The sequence below is a fragment of the Myotis brandtii genome, unplaced genomic scaffold (assembly GCF_000412655.1).
Source record: "Myotis brandtii unplaced genomic scaffold, ASM41265v1 scaffold410, whole genome shotgun sequence".
Taxonomy (NCBI): domain Eukaryota; kingdom Metazoa; phylum Chordata; class Mammalia; order Chiroptera; family Vespertilionidae; genus Myotis; species Myotis brandtii.
This window is the reverse complement of record NW_005365764.1, coordinates 1,121,551-1,147,220: the sequence shown is the minus strand read 5'-3', so window position 1 is coordinate 1,147,220 and position 25,670 is coordinate 1,121,551. Positions and strand designations below refer to the sequence as shown.

Sequence of the window (25,670 nt, the reverse complement as noted above, 5' to 3'; positions counted from 1 at the left end):
CCCCCCACCCCAATCGGGGGCAGGGTTGCCGGCCCACCGCCCACAGCCCCTCCCCACAGCCATCCCCATCCCCAATTGCCCCCCCACCCCAATCGGGGGCGGGGACCACCAGCCAATCGCCCGGGGCCCTCCCCGCAGCCAGCCAACCTCCCATCATCTCCTCCTCCCAACAGGCCTGGTTCCGATCCGCCCCAATTGGGGCCGGGCCAGCCAGACTCCACCCATGCACGAATTCATGCACTGGGCCTCTAATTATTTATAATATTGAGTCCTAACACTGGCTCCTCCTTCACTGCCCATCTCACCAAAACTCAATTCCCTGCCTCTGTGCAGACCCCCTGGTCCAACCCAGCTAATTGCACACATGCCTGTACATAAGCCTCCCTTACTCACAATACCCTCCCACTCTTCTCTGACCATCTATGCCCACTGCCTCCCTCAGTGTCTAGGTCAAAAGTGAGCTGTGTTGAACCTGAGCAACTTGGAAAAGTGTTTTTACTGGATACTATAAGACTGAAGACAAGCCTGGCTGGCGTGGCTCCGTGGTTGAGCTTCAACCTATGAACCAGAAGGTCACAGTTTGATTCTAGGTCAGGGCACATGTCCGTGTTGCGGGATCAATCCCTAGTGTGCAGCGTGCAAGCGGCAGCCGATCTATGATTCTCTCTCATCATTGATGTTTCTATCTCTCTCTCCCTCTCTCCCTTCCTCTCTGAAGTCAATAAAAATATTTTAAAAATAAATAAAAAGACTGAAGACAAAAAGAACTGCATATAAACACTGTACTCTAGTTGGTAATGGCACCTAAGTTAGCAATCCTGAAGCTACTTTACATGACACTAGAGATGAACAAACACCTAAATCATAGACTTAGGAATAACCAAGCCCCTTTGAAACTGTTCCCGTGTCTTCTGAGTGTCTTCTGACTGCAGTCGTGCCTTCACTCACTCGCTCATTCATTAGTCTCTGGCTGAGGCTGGCCAAGCTACGCGCTGAGGATGCTGGGAAGAGTGAGACGTGGTCACTGCCCTGGAGGAGCTCACAGTCTAGTGAGCTTTATACTCTGGCCTCTCCCCTGTCTGGCTTTGCTGACTTCTAGCTGAGGCACTGCTGTATCTCATGGATACACACAGGCCTAGCTGATAAGCACTCAGCATCATTCCCACAACCTCCTGATGAGCCTGTTGTACAAGATGGAGAGTTGGCTTTTCTTTCGTGGAGTGCCTACCGCAATAATACTCTGCACACAAGAGGCACTAAATAAAGGCTGACTACCTAACCAATGCCCTCGGACCCATAAAATGTCCAACAATGACAAAGAAAACTAAGCTGTATACTTCATCTGAAAAAAGATAACCTTCAAGTTTCTGAAGCTTTCCATTTATTTAAATGTTTATTTGGAATCAAAACTTAAATTTATGAGCCCATATGCCTTCAGAAACAGGCTAAAAGGGTTCTTTTAGAACGAAAGCATTTTTCATGTAACCGATGACCACAATGTCCTCTCAGAGTCCAAATCTGTGCTGTGTTCATAAGAAGTCCTGTGCTGTCTTTTTTTTCTCATTAACTTTTTTCTACCTAGAAATAGTTTTATATTCTCTTTGGGGGAACACAATCTCATGAAATTTTAAGCAAGAAGAATATACCCTAGCCCTAACCGGTTTGGCTCAGTAGATAGAGTGTCGGCCTGCAGACTGAAGGATCCCAGGTTCGATCCCAGTCAAGGGCATGTTCCTTGGTTGCGAGCAGATCCCCAGTAGGGAGTGTGCGGGAGGCAGCTGAATTAATGTTTCTCTCTCATCGATGTTTCTAACTCTCTATCCCTCTCCTTTCTTCTCTGTAAAATATCAATAAAATATATTTTTAAAAAAGAAGAATATACCATAGTCTACTCACCATATACAAAATGCTTTTATTTTAGCAAAGTGCTAAACTAGCACGTGTCGAACACTGTCTACACAAGAATATATTCACTGCAGCGTTGTTTGAAACAACAAAACGTAAGAATCAACCTCTATGTTCACTAACTTGGGACTGGTTAAAAGAAATTGAGACACGTATAATGGAATACTATGCAGCCACTGAGAAGAACGAAGCAAGCCCGTGTATTGGTGTGGAATGGCTGCCAAGACATAATGTCAAGTGTAAAGTGTAAACCTGCTACCACTGTATTTAAAAGGTGTTTGTTTCTGTGGGGGGAGTAATAGATGTTGGCATGCTTTTCTATGGACACATTACCTTTGGAACGATGCGTAAGAAACTGGTAATAGCATCCTCTGGGAAAAAGAACAGGAGGGGAGACGGGACCAAGAGATAGGAAGAAGAGTTCTTTTTCACCGTATATCCTTCTTTACGGTTTTGAATTTTTTAAGCCTTGTACATATCTTACATTTTCAAAAAGATAAAAGAAAACCTTTAATACAGTAGTCCCACCAAATCCACAGTTTCAATTAACCATAGTCAACCACAGTCCAAAAACAGTAAATAGAAAATTCCAGAAGTAAACATTCATAAGCTTTAAATTACACACCCTTCTGAGGAGAAAGATGAAATCTCGAACCCTCCCACTCCATCCCTCCAGGGACGTGAATCATCCTTCTGTCCACCCTCTCCATGCTGCACGCGCTCGCCCGTTCGTCACTTAGTAGCCCCCTCAGTTATCAGCTTGGCTGTCGCGGTATGCAGTGCTTGTGTTCCAGAAACCCTTCTTTTACCTCATAGTAAAAGCACAAGAATCGTGATTCTGGCAACTCGGATATGCCAAAGAGAAGCCATAAAGTGCCTCATTTAAGTGAAAAGGTGTGTCTGATAGGAAAAAATATAGTGTATACAAGGTTCTGTACTATCCACGGTTTCAGGAATCCACTGGGATCTTGAAACTTATCCACCGCAGATTAAGGGGGGACTATTACACAATGTAATATTATTTCAGGTACACAAGTTTAAGAAAAGAAGAATCATTTTTCATTTTCAGGGGAAAATCTCATAGCAGTTGGGTAAATCCAGAGAGCTCTGTTATTCCCCCCCAACCCACCAAGCTGTCCACTGCCACCCCCCATCATAGGGTGAAGTGTAGGTACCTACTTGACTCAGCTTACTTTTGGGGAGCAAGTGTTATCAGCTCCCCTCTGAATGGGGAAGCCATGGAAACCCTATTTCCACGGCATTCAGCTGGTCTAGCTGCTATAGCTCACCCCGGATGCCTAGGAAAATCTGTGGAGCTCAAGACAAGTTTGGATAACAAGGGAAGCAGGAAAATTGATGGGGGGAACACCAGTCAGTGTGATGAATGGGCTGGTCCAGAACAGCAGGTGACAGATATGCAGATGCAAGACTGGCAGGGAAGGAAGATGGTCCGTTTACAACAGATGGATGGAGATGCTCAATCATCCTCAGGAACAAGCACGTGGCTGCCACACACAGCCCTGTCTGCTTGGCACCAGCGGCTCCCCTCACACCTGCAGGGCACAGCCTCCCACCCCCAGAGGCTCTCTGCACTGGACCCAAACCAGGGCAGGGCCGGGGGAGTGGCAGCAGGCAGTGTGTGAGGAAGATGCCACTCAACCACAGCTGGGCTCTCAGGGATTGACTGCCGAACTTCTTTCTCCAGCTTGTAAACACATACCCACTTTGTCTCTGGTAGCTCTCGCTCCTGAGTAAGGCTGTACTGCTGGGGTGACCTGTTTGCCCAGGACTGAGGAGCTGCCCGGGACTTAAGAATTCCGGTGCTAAAGCCGGGACAGTACTGGGCAAACCAGAACCAATGGTCATCCTACTATGGGCCACTGCCCTCTCCGTGTTTTCTCCCTCTTCATGGTGAGAGAGGGAGAACCTATTCAGTTCAAGTTCAAGGCTGAGTAGAACTCCTCGTGTAGTCATCTGAGACAAACAGAGAAGTAACACATGCCAAGAAAAATCATCCAACCCTTGTCTTTCTCAGAACGAGAACACCTTTTTAAGGTGGCTCAATTACTCCAGCAGTACGGGAATGAATTTAAGTCTTGATGCTGCAACCCACATCTCGTCAACAAAGAGTCAGAAGGGCCAGGCCGCCCCTCACAGGGCCAGTGCTATTCCTTCCAGCTCAGCCGCAGGAGTTTTCCAAGGACAAGGAAATGGGCCGCGATCAAGCGCGGGTGGTAGCTGGCATGATCTCCGTCCTCTTCCCCGGCCCCTCCAAGCTATCTGCTGGACCCACGCTCTAGAAAAAACAGCGTTATAACAAGACTTCTGGCTTCTCTAAGACACATTAAAGAATTAATTGCTGAAGGAGAAAATTAATTTTAGAGACACATGAGGTTACTTTTTTTTCCTGGAGATGGGGGAGGAAACGCAGTTATTTTCGTTTTCATCCTGGGGGCACAAGCTGGGAGCTGTCCAGTCGATAACCTGGCCATCAGAACAAGATTTGTAATTAAAAGGTCAGTGACCTGGAAAGCCGGGGCCCACTCCCAGAGCTTCTCAGTAATGATGGCACTATTAAATTAAGACTGTTATGAAATCAATGCTAAAAAAGCTTTCATGGTAACGAGATTCCATTCAAGGACATGCAAACTACCTCGTGAAATGGAGTAAATGATAAAAAAGAAAAGTAATAAAAGAGAGCCAAGTTGAAATCTGTGTAAGAATTTACTTCCCCTTAAAATAGTCCAGTGAGAGAAGCCTTCCCCTCTGCCCCCCTCCCAAGGCTGAGACCCTCTGGATTCTTCCTCACATTCACTTCCTGCAAGGAGGCAGTTTTCCACTGGGGGGTCCGCTTCCAGGAACAGAAGAAAGAGAAGGTCTTGTTTCACCATTCAGAATGAGGAAGCACAGCGGTGAGTTTTATTTGCTTAGTTTTCCTCCCACCCCCAGACTATTTCTCAGATGAGGGAGAAGGTATATCCACTGGAGAGGGCACAATAAGCAGGCCCCACTACGCAGGGTGATAGTGAAAGCGCAGTGAGCAGACAGACAACTCCCCGTGCCTCCACCTCATCTAGCGCCTCAGCCCCCGTTCGTCCCCCTCGAACGGGCAGTACTTCCCCACCTTACGCTCAGCCTGCCACACACGTTTGGAGGCAGACTGCCTCCTACATTTTGTGGTTGGATAGGGTGTCAGATCAACATAAGCCTATTGACAACAATGACCAAGCCTCTAACTTTCTGGACTGATTCGATTGCTGTTTGTAAGCTGGACCGCAGCCTGCTGAGAGCCTGGCAATGATGCCTGTCTGGCAAGAAGCGCTTCCATGTAGAGGCCAGTTCTGTGCGGGCTTAAACCCCACGCGCAGTCACTGCCCTGCACGTGGGCTAGCTCTGCAGTTGATGTGTCATCTGCAGAATCGAGTGGTTGAGGGAAAACATTTCTTCTAACGCTCTGAAGGTGAACAGCTGCTTTTCTCTTTCATCCAAAAAACTCCCGATAAAAGAAATGTTGTAAATTACACAAAATGGCAGTACAAACTTCAAAGAAAATGATAAATGACTCTAATAACTTCATGTTTCTCATTAATGACTCCATATTCAGACTTTAAAGCATCCGAAAGAGATCTCCAAAAAACAAAAATAAAAAAACACAAACACAAAAGACCTTTGCAAACCACGTTCTTCCATCCCTATGCCACACTCCACGACCCCTCCCCCCGCCTCCCAGTCCCAGAAATCAGAGCATCCGTCTAACCTGTCAGTAACGGGGGCAGGAGCAGCCCCTGCTCCCGCTGCAGTTTCACAATAAAACAAACTCAGCTGATGCGCCTCAAGTTACCCTCATTTTCCACCGAACTGACATGCACTACAGGGATCTCAATTTCTATATTAAATATTAAATAATATTAAAAGAAAACAAAATTGGATTTGCCTTTTCAGGAAAGAGATGTTTATTAAAAAAAAGAAAGTCAAGATTATAATTCAAGGCAGAGCTCCACTGCAATTCCCCGAAGTGACATTTGCTAGGAAAAGCCAAGACGACAGTAGCTGTGCGCTCGCCTCACGCCAGCACTCCCAACCCACCACTGCAGTGAGTCCTTTGGGGAGACACCAGTGGTCAGGGTACCAGAACCTTGGTCTCCCCACCCCTAAGACAGCCTCCCCAGCCCCAAAGACCAAGTCTCCTTCCTTCCCAACTTCTGTTAGGGACAGGCACATGCTTGGTCCTTTGCAAAAGCCCCTCCGCCCTCATCCTATTCTCAGGATGGTGCCAAGATACACTAATCAGTCCCCTGACCTTGGGAACAACAGGAAATGTTAAAAGTGACGTTTAAATCCACGATGGGTTCTTCTTCCCCAGACACCGATCAAACCTTAGAATTCTCTGTCCAGAAAAGGTCCTGCCAGAACTTTGCCTATTGTGACTCAGCTCAGAAATGGGTAATTACTGATAATTATCAAAGATAATTATCAAATATCTTTTCAAAGAGAATAGAGATGTGGGATTAAGTCCAGCTACTCCAAGTTTAAATACAGTAAACGCCTGGGGAAGAAGGGTAGGGTGCCTCTCAAGGTTTCTGCTGCCGAAAATTCTAAACGCGCTAACCCACACGAGGGGTCAGGAAGGGGTGAAGCCCACTGCCAGCGAATACTCATCTCCTTCAGGTCTGCGCTCAGCTACCACCTCCGAGCAGGACCTGCTCTAACCGTCGGTGTAAAAGTGCGACCCACGCCCACACCAACACCACGATCTGTACACAACCCAAGACCGAGCCAGGGCACTTGCCATACCATATACCACACATGTCGTTCTTTCACTCACTGGTCTGCCTTCCTCAGTAGAACTGAAGTTCTGAGAGGGCAGGGATTTCCTCGGCTCCGACTAACGCAGGGCGTGGCACAGAGTAAACACTCTTAGATGAATTAATCTACCAGTTGTGTTTTCTTTTAAAAAGGAGCAACAAATAACAATTATACAAAATGGTTTCCTCTCTACAGCGATTATTAGCCAACTAACTCAAAAGAAGTATTATTTGGTTCCGAGTTTCTCTCTCTCTCTCTCTTTTTTTCTCTCCCTCTCCCAGTCAGGGATTTATTAAAATTAAACAGATTAGATGGAGCTTCTGATACTAAAACTGCTCAGCAAAGCCTGCGGTGGGGAAGTGCCGGGCAAACACCAGAGACATTTGTCTCTAAATTGCTCTAAATACCCTCTGCAAATGAAATTCTAACCCAGATGCGTTTGAGAGAAAATGAGGAATAACTGGTCATTGTCAGTGGAAGAGAAGATCAGGCAGTTATAATATTGCACAATATACTGGGGCGAAGGATCTCTCGGCAACCATAGATTTTGTCTCAGGTTACCCCGGGTAATCAACACAGCTTTTAGGCTCAGCTTTCCCCAGCTTCGATGCTTTGATGAGAGAGCTGAAATCCCCAAGCTTTTATGATTAATTACTCCCCATAGGTACACATATTTCAAGGAAAAACTCTTCTATGGCATGATGGTTGTGGAGTGGAGAGGCCAGCCAACGCACTCCAAATTTTAATAATCTCCTGCTGATGGGGGCGAGCAGGATGCCGCCAGCGAGCGCACAGCGCCCCTCTGCAGCTCGGTCCCAGGGACGGTCTTGAGGCAATCTCCCAACAGCTCGCTGCATGTGAATGAAATGCTCGGGCGTATTCGCCCTGGCCTGCGAGCCCAGCCCTGGAACTCCATCCTGCAGGGTCACCTCAGTGGGATACCATGGAGCAGACCTAGGAAATACCACCAAACCACTCCACCTGCTTTTCCAGCCACAAATGACTTAAAGCTCAAAACCCAGAATTTTGAGGCTGGCATTCCAGCTCTTCAAGTAGAGCTGGTGTGTGGGGGGGGGGGGGGGGGGGGGGGGGGGGGTTGGAGTCTCTTTCCTCCCTCATGGTTTTAAGAGCTTTCTAGAAAAAACAAATGAAAAATTGGGTTTCTTTGTTTTGAGGGTTTTGGGTGTAGTTGTTTTTTGTTGTTGTTGTTTAACAAAAAGAAAACTATCCTGAATTTCAACAGAGCCAGAATAGAGTCTGTCTGCTTCGGACAATACTGAATTGGTCAAGACCCACTTACTCCATGCCTACAGAAATACCACCAAACCAGTAATTCACCACTTCAATCCGTAAATCAGACGGACCCCAAGCTTGACCTTAACCTGACCTTGTTTATTCATCTCATTTCCCTTTTCCTTCATTTTTTTCTTCCTCATTCTTTATTACAGGAGCTAATCTGAGGCCAGCCGCCTTCCAGCCAGGGCCATTATCAGAAGATCGGAGCAGAAAGCAGGAGTCTTATCCAAGGGGCCTCTCTGCCGCTGAATGCAGCTGTGCCAGGCTGTTCTGGGCTAAGCTGTTGGCCTTATATTTGGAGCTCAATTATCCGAATTAGATCATCTCTGCTCCTCCGTTAGGAAAAAGCCAGCATTCCCCCCTAGGGGGCACCCCTCGCACCCACCCCCACTTTAGTGGGACAATTATAGGAGATCCCTTCATCAGCACTGCGTCCATCTGCCCCGTCCCGCCCCTTTCTGCAGGCCACGGTGCATGGCCACGAGGAACCGGTACCTTTCTTCTTAAGGAATGCTCTCCTGGTCGCAAGGGGGCTCTGGCGGACACGGGAGTTCTGTAGAAACTTCACTGCTGTTGCAATCTGGTGGGAGGGAATACAACAGAGAAGAAAAGTAAACGTCAATAGTCTGAATTTCAAGATTAAAAATCCTATAAGTTTATCCCATGTCCATAGAAATAACACACCATTGGGGTCACATTTATAAGCAGTTATTTCTCACATTTAAAATCTATCTGAACAAAACGTATGTCAGTTCCCTGCCTTCACTGGTTTCCTGTATCTGAGTCTATCAAATCTAATCCCCTCAGCCTAGCGTTTAAGACCTGCCACAATCTCTTCCTGTTCTCCCTGTTCAAGCTGACTCTTCATCCTCCTCGGCAGGCAGCTCTCTCCTCCCAGGCTCACCTACGTCACAACACGTGTGCCCGTGCTATACCCTGTTTCTAGAAGGCCTTCCCTTTCCCGCCTCTACTTGTCTGAACATTTCTCTCTCACACACACACCCCAGCACGGCCCTTTTACGGCCTGTGCTAACTCCTTAAAGCCCTCCCTACGTCAGCCAGCCATCTCTGGTCTCCCTATTCTCTCAACTTCCTCAATGCTTGTCATGTGCACTGTACCAAAGACATAACTGCACTGTCTTCTAATGTCCAGGCTGCCTCTCAAACACACTGCAAGAACCTGAAGGAAGAGACTACGCTACCTCTGCAGAGCCCGGCAAAGTGCGGAACATCCGCTGGGCCCATCACCTATGAGGCAACATGCACAGCCTTTCGCCCTGGTCCCCTTCATGTAATGGTGCTCGATTCGGAAAGACTTCGAAGGACAAAGTTTGGGGTTTCATGGCTAAAAGCTGACAGACTGACAGACTGTCTCTTTACCTTGGCAAGACAGTTAAGAAATCTTCATGTCTGTGAAGGAGCCACGGAGAGGACGGAAGAAGCACTAAAGGTATTCACCTTCACGTCACTCAGCACACACTCAGCGTGACTGCACGCAGCCTGCCTGCTCTCATCCCAGACACCGGCGCAATGGGAACCTGCCCCAGGTAGGAAGGGGGCTGTTTTAAATGACTGCCATGATTCATCTCATCAAAACCAAAGAATAATATAGTCTCATGTTACAGGTAAAGTCAACAGGCCTGCAGTTCACTCATAAGCTGTTGAGAGAAAAAAATGTCTAAGGGGCCAAATATAAGGAAGTTTTCTAAGATCCTTCAGACTAAGAGTAATATACAGAGATTCAAACAGAAAGTACTGTGACTACAAGTGGAACACAAATTACAAATATTATTTTTATATTTTATATGAATTTAAATTTTGATACCAGACTTCTTTGATGACAAAATATGTGGATAAATAAAAAGAAAAACAAGCCCTAACCAGTTTGGCTCAGAGGATAGAGCATTGGCCTGCAGACGCTAAGGGTCCCAGAGTCCCAGGTTCGATTCCGGTCAAGGGCATGTACCTTGGTTGAGAGCTGATCAATGTTTCTAACTCTCTATCCCTCTCCCCTCCTCTCTGCAAAAAATCAATAAAAAGTATGTTGTTGTTTTTTTAAAAAAAAAGCCAGGGCAATTCCTTATATATTTCCCTAACACATTCTCCCTAAAGGATGAACTCAGAGATCCCAGTTCTTAAGTTTTGGGCCTATGAATGATAGGAAACCTACTGTTCCTTGAGACTGGTTATAATTTGCCAACATTTTAGCTCCCATCATGAACTGCAGTGATCACCAACCAGTTCTAAACTACAGAAAACCGATGCTGAAGAGTCTAGAACCCCAAAACTACATACTCACCCCCTCCCAGCCTTCGATCACATCATCTCAGGTTGCACCAAAATCAAGAATTGGACAAACATCCCCAAAATGGGTGCATTTTAATAAAGAGATGGGAGAGGGGAAAGAAAGAAGAGGGGAAAAAGCAAAGGAAAGGGGAGGAGTAGGGAAAGGGAGGGGAGAAGAAGGCAGGGGCATTCGGACAAGAGGAAGCAGAGGAGCCCGAGTAGAAGGGGAGGCAAAAGAACAGGAAAGGGGAGAAGTGGGGAGGAAGGAGAAAACTACAGGAAGACAGGCCTGTGCCCTGGAAGAGGACAGTTAGTCACACTGGCACGGGCCGGCCCACGGGGTCAATGCCAACGTGCACAGCTCAGATGGCTCGGGAATCAATGTTCTTCACCTGGAAAAAAAATGCACCTCGACGCACGAGACAATCAGAGCGCTCACACCAGGCGCAGTCTCCGCTCGCGGGGCATGTGTACCAGGCGCCAGACGGTGTGGCCCACCGAGGGGGTCCTAGGCAGGAGATGCTAACAGCACAGTTCCGCTCATTTACCCATAAGCATACACCTTCCCCTCATCCTTCCAAAATTTTCCATGACAGAGAAAGAAAACAGAATCCCACCACTAAAACGCACAGGTTTCACCTTGCTTTTTTAATATAGTCCTTGGTATATGCATTTCTGGTCAGAGAGCAAAGTTCTGATGGGTTTAATGGTGCACTCAATGCAGTGCTTGGCGCATTCCATCAATTTTTTTTAAAAAATTGCATCTCTTATTTCTTTAAATACATTAATCAGCCTAGTGTAGGCAAAACGGATCCATCGGACAATGCAATAAACATGAATTATCATCTATCCAACACGCATAATGGCTTAAAAATACATAATAGCAGGTGTAGTTTAAATGATTAGTTATTACACCTGTGGTGGGTCTGATTCAATTGGGAAAAATCATCTTTAATAGGTTAAAAGGTTTAGATCACCATGCTTTCCTTAAAGTGGCTGTAGAGAGGGGATGATGGAGTGCTCTGTCATTAGTAATTCATTTAAGAAAAACGTGGGGGATATAGCAAAGAACAGCATAAACGAGCGAATCCAATTTAAACATCAGGTAAAGTAGAAAACACCTTTTAAAAAAGCAAGATAAATGAATTTGGAAGGGAGATGAAATTGACGTATTTATTTTAACGGGAATTTGACAAAGTCCCGGCACACTTCAAACTTGCAAAAATATGAACAATTTCTTTTAAAGTTTCCATTCACTAATTTCATGCCATATAAAATAATACTGCCAAACACCTACATAAAGTATAGTTGGGGCTTGTTTATGCTCCTCTTGATCTTTGTCTGAAAATGCAGGCGACAGGCAAATCACATATTTAACAGCATCGATATCACTACACCAGATGCAAAAATATAAAGCATCCAAACTAACAGCCTCCACATAATGTGCTGAATAAGGAGGAGACCCAGCTAAGCAGCTACATGTAAGTGTGAACATAGGAAAGCCTCTCTCCTGCCACTAATTTCTTTGGCTACTCTCTACCCTCCTCCTCCCGCCGCATAGGAACTAGCACTACAATAGGGGGATGAAGGCCTGTCCAATCTAGAATTTCATAAGCCCTACGATTTATACCTAGATTTCCCCAAAATCTTTCCCCCCAATGCAGAGGTGTTAACACACTAAATACACTGGCGGTGCACTTGGTCTGCATCTTGCATTCCCCTGTTGTTGGACACTTTTCATTAACTTCATGAAGCAATTCAACAGACTCTTTCCCCTGCAGAGACCCAGCACACACACACATGCTTTTGTTGGATGAAATGATGGGGTGCCTGCAGCCTGTCCTGTATTATCACTTGATTTTCTAATTAGGAGATGAATGTGACTATTCATGGGTTATACTTGTGCCCAACTAAATTACATAAATTCAGGCCAAATCTGCCGCCTCCATGTCAAAGACGTAAAACGGCAACAGGAACTTGATTGCATGTTGTGGGAGAGCAGCAAGTCAGGGAAAAGCCTGGCGCAAAGTTCCTGATGCCGCTGTGGAAGCCACTTGCTTTTGAGACCACAGTAAACATGGCACTGGCTTTCCTTTCTCCTCCTCGCGCATCGTGAGAGTTCTTAATGAGTGCACCTCGTTACCCGAGGCTGGTTTCATAAAAATAAAGATGGTGAACTCGGGAGAAAACAGCAGCAGAGTTTCTTACCACCATATTCCTGTGACCTTGTCTTCTGCCCCCCTCTTCCTAAAAGCAAAATAAAACAACCCTGCCACCATCAACTCCACGATTTTAGGGGAATTTGATAATTTTCACTGTTTATCCCTTAAAGCAGTGGTTCTCAACCTTGGCTGCACATTAGAATCACCTGGGAATCTTTTTAAAATCCTGATTTCTGGGCCTCATCCTCCGGAAATTCTGTTTCTTTGTTATGGGGTGGGGCCACAACATTAGTAACAAAGAAACAGAATTTCCGGAGGATGAGGCCCAGAAACCAGGATTTTAAAAAGATTCCCAGGTGATTCTAATGTGCAGCCAAGGTTGAGAACCACTGCCTTAAAGCTAGAGGTGAAACTGAGGTACAAAGAACAGGAATAAATTCTTGCCTTTGCAATGGCTCTGCTGGAATGACTGTCAGCAACCCCAGGGAAAAAAGAGGACTTCGGGTTGAAAACACCTTTGCATCCAAGATGATTGGCCAACTGAGAGAGATTTGTGTTTGAGAGACCAGGATTTGTAACTGTATAAATCAATGGAATACAGTATACTCAGGGGCTATCTACGATGAACTATGTGCTGTTAAATGCATTGTGTAGGATAAGTAATCCCTGGTGAGAAGAATCGAGGTTCCTGACAGTCCTCGCGGAAGAGCTGCTTCCTATGTGCTTTCTGCTCTCCTACAAGAGCCCTGCGCGCTGTCATCTCCGGGATGCACACTGTATTTTCCGCCCGGGAGGATGGGAGAGCTGAGCTTGCCCAGTAATGAACCTGGGGTTTGAGGGAGCCTTCCCACTTCGCACCTGACATGCAAACCTGATGCCGTCTCTGGTGACACTTACTTGGAATGCCACCAACTCCAGCGCTCCTTGTGCTACATACACATCTATCTCCCAAAATGCGAGCATTCATTAGCCATTTTCAAATATTAAAAATATTCAAAAATTAATGACACTAACAACCAAAGCCAAGCCCCTTTTAACCCAGAGAGATCGCAACCACAGGGCAAAAGAAAATGACCGCTATGCGGGCCGAGACCCCATTCCAACACTGCAGCGCTCCACCTGCCGCTCAGAGATGAAAGGTTCCCCCACTCGGACTCTGAAGTAGACAGATACCCAGAATCCTGTTAACAAGCGGGAAGCCAAAGAAACTCAAGTTTTAACAAGGACTGACTTTCAACACCAGGCACTGCCGAGAATGAGAAAACCCTCTTCAAACAGAAATGCTGCATTTTAGTAAGAAATCAGTACTCTGTCAGGAGTTCCTTGACAAATATGGTCATCGGTGGCACAAGGAAATAGTTGCAAAGCAGCTGTTAATCAGAGAAACGCGTCGTAGAACGCTGATGCTAGCACTCGTGAAAAAAATGCAACGGGCTAATTATGAAGCTATATATCTCGCTAAAGAGGCCGTGTTCCTTGAGATTCTAGGCAAAGCACTCTCGGAGCCAGGGTCCTAGGACGACATAATTCTGGTTTTCTGCAGCCGGAATCCTCTCGGAGCTGCGGTTCACAGCCCCAGGCTCTCTTTCCAGCGAGGGGACAGGCTGAGGAGGGCAGGCACCCTGGAAGCAGAGCCGTCCACAGCCACATTCCAAAATGTTCCACAAACACATCCCAAGGTGTCAGATCCTAAACCCAGAGTGAAAGAAGCCTGTGGGCGTGTAGAAGAAATGTGGGAATTGTCATTGTAAGTGTGGCAAGGGAGCCAATGGGTGTGAGCTTCAATAGAGGAAAGCTACTGCCGGACACCAAAATGAAAAGGAAGAAGAAAAAGAAGAGGCAATAAACAGAAAATAGAGGCCATTGTGTTGGCCATCTATGTCGAAGGGAGGAAGGGAGACTGGCAGAAAGCTGCTCGCAGGGTGTGAAATGCGACTCGGGGAAGCCGAGGGGCGAGCAGGCAGGTGAGAGGGGAAAGTTAATATGCAGAGGAAGGCTCCGTCAGCCAAAATTCAATACGATCCTCCACAAGGACAAGGAGGAGTGAGGCTCCCCGAAACCAGACGAGTGGGAGTGGGGGAGGGGCGCCACCGACCGCTCGGAGCAAAACCACTGGAATGGCAAGAGGGGAATAACCTTGAGGTGGACAGGCGCTCCGGCGGCCCCAGCGCGGAGCCAAAGTGCCCCCTAGCCGGAGGCGGCGGCCGCGCAGGCCCGGGTGGCCGCCCTGCTCAGTCGCACAGCCCAAATGAAGTGTTTTCACTCAGGGAAAATGAAATGTTTTGCAAGATGAAACAGAATGAAAATTGAGGTTTTAGGTAATTACTAGTTGGCATTTACATATCAGGGCTGGTTCAACACCTATTCATTTTCCTCTTTTATTTTCAATTTTTTAAAATTGCTCATTAAAAATGAACAGATGACAGTGACAGGATTTTTTTTTTTTACTCTTTCTCCTCTGAGGGTTACAAAATCAAGAGGTGCTTTTAGCCCAGTTATCTACAATTAACACACACACACACAAAGGTATGTTTTATTTGCATCAAGGGGAAAAAGTGGAGGGGAAAATCAACAAAAGCCAGGAAGTTCAAAAATAAAGACAGTGACTTGTACTTGAGGCAGCCTCCTGCGCCTGGCTAGCCTGGGCAGCCTGGGTAAGGAGCGTGCCAGCAAGTGCCCTGGCACTCACGGAGTTAAAGGAAAGAGCCTCTCTTTCAACTTGGAATTTCCTGGTTTTTGTCATTGTGTCCTTCTCATTGTTGATCTGGGTTCAACCCTACACTAATTAAGCTGTGAGCCCCAATTTCCTTTGTTTTACTTTCCTCTGTCCTTTTGTTTTTCACATTAAAGAAATAACACATCTCTGGTTAAAGTGCACAAGAGTTGACATGACCGAAGGTAGTATTTTTAAGGTCTATTGTGTAAATCTGTATTGAGGGAATTCCACAGCATGCATTACTGACCCTCGGCTCTCTAAATACACATGGACATATGTAGTGAAAGCATTCATGAAAAGCACATCATATGCGCAAAAACTACCTTTCCAAGTGAAATAACTCTGCATTTAAATTTTCCAGTTAAAAATATTGTATGAACTGCTTGTCAGACAGAATGCCATTGTTTGGTCATTTTATGAAACTAGTTTTTCCAGAAATGTGTGTGGGAATAAAAAGCATTTTGACCAACATGTACTGTTTAGTATCAAGTGACGACGTAGGGACGTCAGGGTGACTTTGGAGAAGACTGTGGATGCCACCCTGCAGCACAGAGGGAGCTGGGGCAGCTGCGTAGCAGAGCGGAGCGTGGAGAGCAGCGCCGCCGATTCGGAGGGCGACAGTCACCGCGCCACAGAAGGGCTCCCGTGCTCACACGTGCCGGAGAGGAAAGGAAACCCTTGCTTCTGGGTTGAGAAGATCAAAGTTCCTTCTCAGGAAAGGTTGAAAAGGAAACGGATTTTCTCCTTCAGAGAGAAAGAAAAGCAAATTTAAATGCCTTGTCCCCATGCATCCCCACCTGAATTTAGAGAGCAGCCCCTCTGATTCTTGATGCAACCAACAAAGCAGGAACCCAAAGAGGGGAGAGAAAAAGGATGACATTTGCCTTTTCCTTGGCTTTGAAATCCAACTGGCAGCAAATTGTTTGAAGTCCTGTTTAGAGAAGAAACTGTAATAGCCTCCATACTGAAAAGAGGAGGAAAATGCCATTATACACGGATCACGGTAGCAGTGACCTCAGCAGAGCAGGCAAATGAGCTGGCTGGAGGCGGAGGTTCAGCCAGTGTGCCAGGAACAGAAATGAAGGGTTTATGTGCCAAACACATGTGGCAAGGGTTGGGTGCTCGGTCCCAGGAGACATGAAAAAAAGGAGTTCAATTTCTTAAGTGTCTCTGAAGAGCTCCTCGACTGCTCTTCTTCCAGTCTCCCCTGGTTTTGTATTTTCCACATTCCCCTGACTCCCTGCGCTGTTCAGGAAGCAGAGAGCACCCAGGCTTCGTGCTATAAAATTAATGAAGGTGTCAAGCTGCTGAACTGAATCACTCCGAAGGAATGTAATGACTCAGTGTCCAGGATGCTCCCTAGGAGAATGTGAGCTCACTCAGTGACGGTGGCTGGTGACTCCAACACTAAAAATACGTAGCATGCAGTCCCCGGGCCCTTCCTAACGATACCTCTGCCCCTACTTCCAGTCCCTTTCTCTCCACACAGGAGGGTTCTGAAGGTTACTTCTTCTACACTCGAAATCCTTCAGATGCTCAGAAGATGAAATGCTGCTTCGGTTCCCCCTTCTTTTGAAGTCAGGGCCAAACGGAGATGGGTGAACTCTAGCGCGCACTACTGAGATGTGAGGTGATTAGAAAGGAGACGAAGAAAGGTTATGTGGTGGACAGTGAAACCTCCAAGCATGAAGTCATCACTGGGGGGCTAGACACTGAATAGATGGCCACAGGGACCCTTCACGGCAGCTTTAGCACCGGGTGCTCTCAGGACAATGAGATGGGCTCCTAGATTCCAAGGAAGATAAGCTCTGGACCAAGAAATTCTGTCTACTATCACCCCACATACAGCACAAACCAAAAGCCTTTGAGGAGTCAATAAATGGCACTCCTATCAGACATCCTATCAAAAAAAATGTGAAGAAAGGCTAAATGTTAAAAAGTAGATTTGAATACCAAAAATAAACTAATCATGGCCTAGAAATAGTATGAATCTAAAAGATAGCACGAAAAAGGTGACATCTGTAATACTTTCAAAAATAAAGATAAATTTAAAAAATAAAGATAGCAAGAAAAGAATTTAAAATGACAAATGTGTCATTATTTATAACAGCCAAGATATGGAAACAACCTAAGTGTTCACCAATGGATGAATAAAGAAATTGTGGTATATATACAATGGAAGAATATTCAGCCATAAAAAAATAATGAAATCTTGCTATTTGCTACAACAGGGATGGACCTCGAGGACATTATGCTAAGTGAAATAAATCAGACAAAGACAAATACCTTAGGCGCTCTCTTATGTGTAATCTAAACCAGTGTGGCTCAGTTGGTTGAGTTTCGTCCTGTGCACCAAAAGGTCACCAGTTCAATTCCCAGTCAGTGTAAGTGCCCGGGTTGCAAATTCAATCCCCGGGGGTGTGGAGGCAGCCGATAGATGTTTCTCTCTCACACTGATGTTTCTCTCTCCATCCTCTCCCTTCCTCTCTTTCTCTATAAAAATCAATAAAAACATTGTTTAAAAAACATATTTAAAAAACAAAAAAAAGCGAGCTCATAGCCCTGGCTGGGTAGCTCGATTGGTTGGAGCATTGTCACAATGTGCCAAAGCTGCAGGTTGGATCCCCAGTCAGGGCACATATAGGAATCAACCAATGAGTGCATGGATAAGTGGAACAACAAAATCGATGTCTCTCTCTCTCTCTCCACCCCCCTTCCTCTGTCTAAAAAATAAAAAATCAATAAATAAAAGTTAAAAAAACAAAAACGACAAGCTCATAGATACAGAGAATAGATTGGTAGTTGCCAGAGGTGGGGGGAGGAGACAGGTAAAGGGGGCATACTTTTTTTTTTTAAGAATCTAACTGTTACAGATGTATGGCATAACTTCACTGAAGTAAGTGGGGGAAAATTTACCTAAGTAACTTAGGAAACGAGTAGAGACACAAGATTAAGGATGACAGGAACTACGCACTAGCACTGTATGAGTTAATAAAGCTGTCTCCCATGGGAATACAGATTAACCATTCTGATACCACTATACAAGTATACTGGGATTGCGCAAACAGATGATGGGTAGTGTAAATAAGATGAGGTAAATTTTTAAAAAATAGAAATAAGTATACCTCGAGACCTTCCTTTGTACTATGCCCAAGACAAATGAGGAAACAAGGTCTAGCACTTTCCATATGGTCGCATTCTGCTTACCTTTTAAGCTTTTATACTTGATCTTCTCTCTCTGCTTGTAGTTTTCCCTACTTAACCTACTGAATTACTTTGTACAACTCCCTCCCCATAAAAAGGGGAATTTTCAATGAGGCCCACCTGGACTTTTATGTAGCTAACCTGCAAATGCTTTGGCCTCTAGACTAGATAGTACTTAACTGGACAATATATTATTTAAAATACTTTGCATACACAAATTTAAAAAATAAAATGACAAATGAGTATAGCCTCTAAATCACCTTTACATCCACTGAAAAGCAGGAGAAAGTAAATAATTAAGATCTGCTACTAACAGAAGACCACCAAGTCCTAGTTCCTACTATTATTTTAGATTCTTCTCTGGCCTAAAGAAAAAAAAGAAGTATGAGTTCCAAAAGTATGACTCAGAATAGAGTAAGCTAGCAGACTCAAAATTTTTCAAATTCACAGTAAGATGACAGGGATTAGAAACTCTTTCTATTCAAATGGCCGAATGAAATCAGTCCCCTCGGAGGAAAGGTGCCCTCTCACCGAGCACGCAGTCCCAGGAGTGGACAGGAACAGGTTATCCTCCCAGACTGTGAAGTCGGTGGAACCAACTCTGGCAGTAACTGGGGTGACAGGTGTCAGATGTACCTCACATCCATATGAAACAAGTTGGTGGTCAGGTTCTATTTTCTGAGAAAGTGTTAGCTGTCATAGATCCCATCTCTGTTGATTACTTCAGAAGTAACACCCACACAAAGAGAATGGCAGAGAGAAGCTAAGCCTCTGACATGTGAAGAAGAGTCATCATTTTCTACTGTGGAACTGATTCATACCCATTGTCAGATTTGTACCTACAGGACCAAGGTGTAAATCTGGAAGAGAAACTGAATCAAGACCTATCCCTCCAGTCCTTCTCTAATAAACCCAACCAGAAATGTTTAGCTCAGCAAGGAAATCCATAGACCACAGGAAGAATCAAATGGTAATCGCCATGGCTCTGAACCATTCAGTAACCTTTCACTAAACATCATAAGCATTTCTACTAACAACCACAGCTACCAATAAGCAAACACACTTTTAAAAATACGTGATTCAATGCCCGGCTGGCATGGCTCAGTGGCTGAGTGTCGACCTATGAACCAGGAGGTCGAGATTTGATTCCCAGTCAGGGTACATGCCCATGTTGCAGGCTTGATCCCCAGTGGGGGGCGTGCAGGAGGCAGCCAATCAATGATTCTCTCTCATCACTGATGTTTCTATCTCTCTCTCTCCCTCTCCCTTCCTCTCTGAAATCAATAAAAATATGTTTTAAAAAAATAAAAATAAATGATTCAACAAAGGCCTACTAGACACCAGAGCCATCTGGATGTAAGGTGGCTATGAGGCTCTCATTACAAGTCCCCTACCTCCAATGGGAAGTTAAAAGGGAGGGTCTTTAGGCCCTACATCTGATGTTCTTACCAACCACCGTAATCTAACATAAGCATGTAATTTACTTACAAGTAACACAAAATTTAAACAATTCTCACCATTAAGCAAATCAGTTCTATTGAGCACCCTCCTCCTAAATCGATGGAAACTTATTACTAATTCCTTCCAGCTCTGTCTGGGGAAGAGAAGTTCACTTTTTGTTATCTGAAGTTCACTTTTTGTTAAGTAGGAATTACCATCCTGCTTTGCAACCTTCTTGGTTGTCCACACCCCACTCACAGAGTAAGATACTTTGAAATTACAAAAACCCCTACGTTTCCTCAATTTGGCAAAAGCTTCCTGAGACATCACTCATCGTTTTCTGCTCATTGTCCTCTCTCCCTCTCTTCTTGCCTGTTTAAACACATGGACACAGAGTTATTAACTTTTACAGGAAAACCAAATAAAATAATGTTGAAGCAAAAATGCGGTGATGTCAGGCTGCAGCTAGCACCATTCATCTGTGGGAATCTGATTAGCGCTCGAGTGGCAGAGCTACCTGGAAAAGTGCTCACAATCAAATAAAAAAATGATACCAAAACATTAACCTGATGGCTAAAAACTCCACATTTAAACAGTTAAAGTAATAAAGGAGCTTTTATTGAGTATTTTTTATATTTCATTATGCCCCAAATTGACGAGGACTCCCGGATACATTTTCTAGACTTTTGGTTCCTCCAATCAAATGCTCTCTTGGACTTTTTTTTTTTTTTAACTAAAAGGAAACAGCATTTCTTGTAAATTTGAATGAAAGGATTAAAGCTTCTCCTGCAATATCGATATCAGCCTTGAGTGCAAACACAGCCAAACACCGCAACAAACAAGACCTTTTTTTTTATTTATGTACTTTAATTCTGAACCTGCCTGTAGCCAGCAGAGAATTTTCATCATGAATTTACTTAAGCAAACCCTCCATTATGTATTTCCTCATTTACACAGGTTTTGCTCAAAGTTGCTTGGCAGAGGGGCAGGGCAGAAAGAAAGTAGGCTGGATCTCAAGACACCTGCACACTGAGTCCAGCCCTGACACTCACATGTCTTGAAACCCAGCCTCTCCCATCCCTGCTGTGCCTCCGATGCCTTCATTTCTGTAATAGAAGGGCTTAAACAGATGACCTTCTGGACCCTCCGGTCATGCCATTTTATAATTTCTAAGTGAATTCCATGAGGCAGCCTGGAATACTTAGACCAGGGACATGGGCTTGAGTCAAAGAGGGTCAAGGACAAGACCCAACTGTTCTACAGCTCAGCTTTCCAATCTCATCCAAGTCAAAAAAAAGGAGAAAACCAACAGAGAGCAGGAAGGAGAAGGACAGGGAGAAGAAATCACTGCTGCCAAAAAAGAAGTTCTGAATTCCATACATTATACGCACAGCAAAGCTTTACTCACACTACTTACTGTTTATTTTACATACAAGTTTGGGTAGCTGGTGTCCAAATCACAGATTAAAAACTGCGAATGAGAAAAGAGAAACAAGCCAGCCTCTAAAAAGATACTTGCAGAACAAATACTATGAAGCGGAAAAAAGCCAAGAACAAATGTCAAGAAAGAAACATCTATGGAAAGCAAACAAAAACCTCAAAAAGCTTATTAGCTTGGGGTCTTTTAGCATAGGAGGGGGCATTTAGAGTTGGGGAAAATAGGCAGCATATCTCTATTTCTATAGGCTTTGAAAACAGAGCTACACTTACAACACAATATAAATATTTACATCTAAAATGATAATACTGACTCATCAGGATTAAACTATATTCCAGATACTCTGCCTAATAAAGCAAGAAGGCATATAACCCTAATTTTATGTAATTCCCAGCCAACAGTTTTTAAAGTATTTTTTATTCCTTTCATGTGGACCTCAATGGCCATCTAGCATATGTGGGCACAATTTCTAGAAAATGTGCCTATCCACAGTGCCTCATTCCAGGAGGTGGCAGGGATGGTGGTTTTCCTAAACTGAACAAGGGTAGTTTTTACTTAAGTCAGATTAGGAAGCAGGAAACCAGAGATTAAATAATGAATAGTTACTAAGCATCCACTGGGTCCACACAGTACACAGGCACTTATAAAACCAAGCAGAACAAGCAAAGATGCTGCTCTTGCTGTTACAATCTAGGACAAGGAAAGAAGCCAAAAGAGATCTTAGGCCCTCTGGTCTCGCAAATGATCTAGGACTCCCCTCTTCAGCAACCTTGACAGATGATCGGTGAGCCTCCACTTGAATGCTTATAATGAACAGAGAACTCAATCTCTTAAGAGATTGTCAATTCATTTTCAGTTTAAAAACTGAGTTGAAATCTACTTTCCTGAACCTTCTATCATTGGCCCAAGTTCTCTGTAGGAAACCAATACTAACTGGTTCGCTTTTTGAAACAATGCTGGGTGAGGAATTACAGCAGGCCTCTGTCACTTGGCTGTTTTTCCTATAAAAGCATTTCCCTTACTCTGCTTATTAACTAAATGTGAGCACCAGTTTCACTGTACAGTATAACGGTTTCATGAATTCTGCTCTTAAGCTTGGTAAGAGCAGCCTTGCCCTTTCTGGGAGAGCCAAGGCTACACCTGTAATGTCAGAATGCATTAGCAATAATAAAGGCCACAGTAATGCAAGAGACGACTTCATACACACGTCACTGCAGAACAGCTAAATTCAATCAAACATGGCAGCACTTCCTACAATGCTATGATCACTGGGGCCAGCGCGTGTGACGTGGGCCCACTTACTGGAAGCTGCTGGAATCAGAAAGTGAGCGCTCTGCTTTGAGACTGTAATGGACGGGTTTTTACCAGCCCATAAGTGGCTTGGCATCCTTCTTTCCCAGGAATTACCTAGAAATTCATTTAACATCGGAAGACTACAAATGAAACTTCAGAAGGCTGAAGTACATGAAGATCAGTACATGAGTATCATCTTAAAGATACACGACTCTTAGGGGGAGAAGAGTAAACTGCCAGGAGGTGGTGATCAAGAATCAAAGCCCAAGATGACCGGGTGTTAATTCTAACTCAGTCACCCACTTCCTCGGTGACTCCCAGAGTCACTCAGCTTTCCTGCTTCTGCTTCCTCATCTGTAAAATGGAACTACTGCTACCCCGAGACTCACCAAAGTGCTACAAGGAGTAATTAGTTAGCATTTATGTAACACTTTTGATCTTCAAAGTAGGATTATTAGGCTATAAAGTGGGGATGTGGTTTGAAAAATCTTTTAAAAACCTAAAATCAAGCATGCAAGCAAATTCAGAGGAGCAAAACAGGCTGACATCATCTCCCAACAGCCAGATCCCTCCAGCGCCATGGGCACCCACCCGCTGCCCTAGTATGTATTTGCATGTGGAGACAAAGGTATACAAATGTTTTATTGGGGAAAATGGGAGGAGGTGGAAAGAAGAAAGAGAGAAGAAAGAGAAAGTTAGGCATTAAAGAAAATGTAACAGAGGGGAGATAAAAAAGAGAGAAATTAAGGGACAGAAGGAAATAGAAAACAGAAAAAAATTAAAAAAGGTAAATCCTATCCTTAGGAGAAGAACAAAAACAGCAAGAAAGGACGAAAAGAAAAAATGGAAAAAAATCTTTATTAAGGGACGGAACAAATAAAAAATGCATCCAGTTTTCAAAGATAAAACAGCAAAGATAAAAGTTAAAAATTAAAAAATTTAAAGAGCAGGATGAAGAGTAGAGGATGGAAAAAGAGAGCATAAAGCTTTCAAGAATGTGTCTGGAAACCAGAAAGCTGGAAGAGGAATCATTAGCAAGTCCACAGTGCGTCTACAGTGATACTGCGTGGATCAATTCATTTAACGCTGCCCTGTACATTTACAGAAAAGTACCCCTGATATAATAAAGGCTCATAAACACGCAGAAATTGGGTTAGGCCTGTTTCGAATTCCTGCCAAACAATGGTTCAGAAAAATGAAGCTCTATTTTAATTAGCTGGATTCACGAGTGATTTGATAACAGCAGATGCTGTCTGGATGCTTTCAGCTTGATGGGCTCCACATACATGAACTTAGAGTGGTTTTGATGCAATTAGGTATTTCTTTCTGCTCCAACATGCCAGGCCCACGGACCTGAGTCTATGTGTAGCCCGTACACGTTGCTATATTTATCTGCACGTTAATATTTCAAATCATGAAGATGAGAAAAGTGACCACATAAGAGAAGTACAAAAGTACTTTAAAAGTCACTGGTCGGTACAAGAGAATACTCTCACAACGAGTTTTGTTTCCACTGGGGAAAGAAAAGTTGGGCCGCTGAGAAAAAGCCACACAGGCGGCATCTGTATAGAAATATTTAATACCAAAGCTAAAACACACAGACCGTGTACCTCCCATTCTGCAATTCCAGTCCACTGTTACAGCAAAGGATTAGCGCACCTAATGCACAGCCCGACCTGGGACTAAGTGGCCTTCAAAACGTTCTTTGTAATCAGGCATCCGATTATAACTCAGATCACCGTTCCCGAGACAGCGGGATGTTCAGAACCGCAGCCCTGCGAGCCCGCGTATTTTCACCAGGTGCTTTCAAGCTGGGCACCTGCCTGCCCCCTCTGCCTTTTAAGCACTCTCCTCCAAAGAGCATTCTGTTTGCTTTTCCCAAAGCACTCTGCCCTCTGCTAGGACCAACCACTTAGAGCACCACCACCCACACGCACAGAGCTGCTAAAGGGCCCGCAGAAAGCAAGAGCAGCTTCCAGCATCCGACTGGGCTAACAGGAGGACTGATCTGTTAATTATCTGTCAGTTTGTCACGGCTGGGCTGAGAAGGATTATGAAAAGGGGGGGACGGGGAGGAAGGTCTCTCCTAGGTGGTGTGCTCCTCGTCCTGAAATTCTGAATTAGGCTTTCAAAACCATTCACCCCTGTTGGAGGACACATAGTCCGGAGGGTAGAAAAGAGATATGCAAGAGTTTTGACTGATTCAGTCGGACAGAGTAGGGGGCACCTGAACCCCGCCACGACCACAAGCACACAAGGAGAAACTCACAGCCTCCTCTCTCTGAGAGGACAAAACGGACAGAATGACCTTCACACCGGCTCCCCTTCGCCGGCGCTAACAAGCTGAGCCTGTAAATCAGGGATGAAATCCCTGTGCCAGGAAAGCAAAGGAGAAGCACTTCTTCTGTAAAGAGCCCAGCGATGCCGCCTGCTTCTGCATCAGCATTTCAGGGCAAGTGTTTGGAAGGCAGGAAGCTCCAGGCCAGCAACTGAAGGAAAAATATGTATTTATTATATATAGTAGGCCTTCTTCAAAAGTTATTTATTTCACAAAACCACTTTGCTAAATAGAGGTTTCAATCTAATTGGAATTGCAATCTGCATATTGTAAATGCACCAAATGACAGTCTTCAAGACTTCTACTCCGGTTTATGGTAGATTTCCCAATGCACACACATAATACAAGAATGTAAGGAAAAAGTACAGAGAATTATCCTAAAATATATACATATTTATATATAATTTTTTCTTGGCCCCTTACAATCCCCAAAGGAGGGACAGAGGGTCCAGGCTGTGAAATGGGATAATGCTTGTGATACTCGGAGGAGACAAAGCCAATAAGGAGAATGGAGGCTCATGGTGGCATTTGGTTTGCACTCAGTTGTGTTCGACTGTGTGGTCAGTTACACTGGTCTTTGGAGAGCCCTCACGCACCACTAGTCTCTTCTTAACTCTCTCCCCTCCTATTCATATCCCAAATTAGCCATGGTTAATTAACAGAGATGCAAACGGTCACGGACTCAAATAAAGTTTTTTGACAAGAAGTAAAAAGAAACCTTATAAATCAAATAGAAAATTTTTAAAAGAAGAGGGAGGGAGATAAGGAAAGGGAGAGAGGGGGAGA

The 25,670-nt window shown here is 44.6% G+C and overlaps 1 protein-coding gene across 3 annotated transcripts in view; it reads right to left on the bottom strand.

Annotated features, from left to right (window-relative positions):
• PEX14 (peroxisomal biogenesis factor 14) overlaps nt 1-25,670 on the bottom strand; it is a 135,623-nt gene that overhangs the window by 68,989 nt on the left and 40,964 nt on the right. For all 3 annotated transcript variants that reach the window (XM_014545481.1, XM_005873423.2, XM_005873424.2), the window contains one exon: nt 8,503-8,587. In XM_014545481.1, the coding sequence (XP_014400967.1) occupies nt 8,503-8,587 (85 nt within the window). The remainder of the gene's footprint in view (nt 1-8,502; nt 8,588-25,670) is intronic.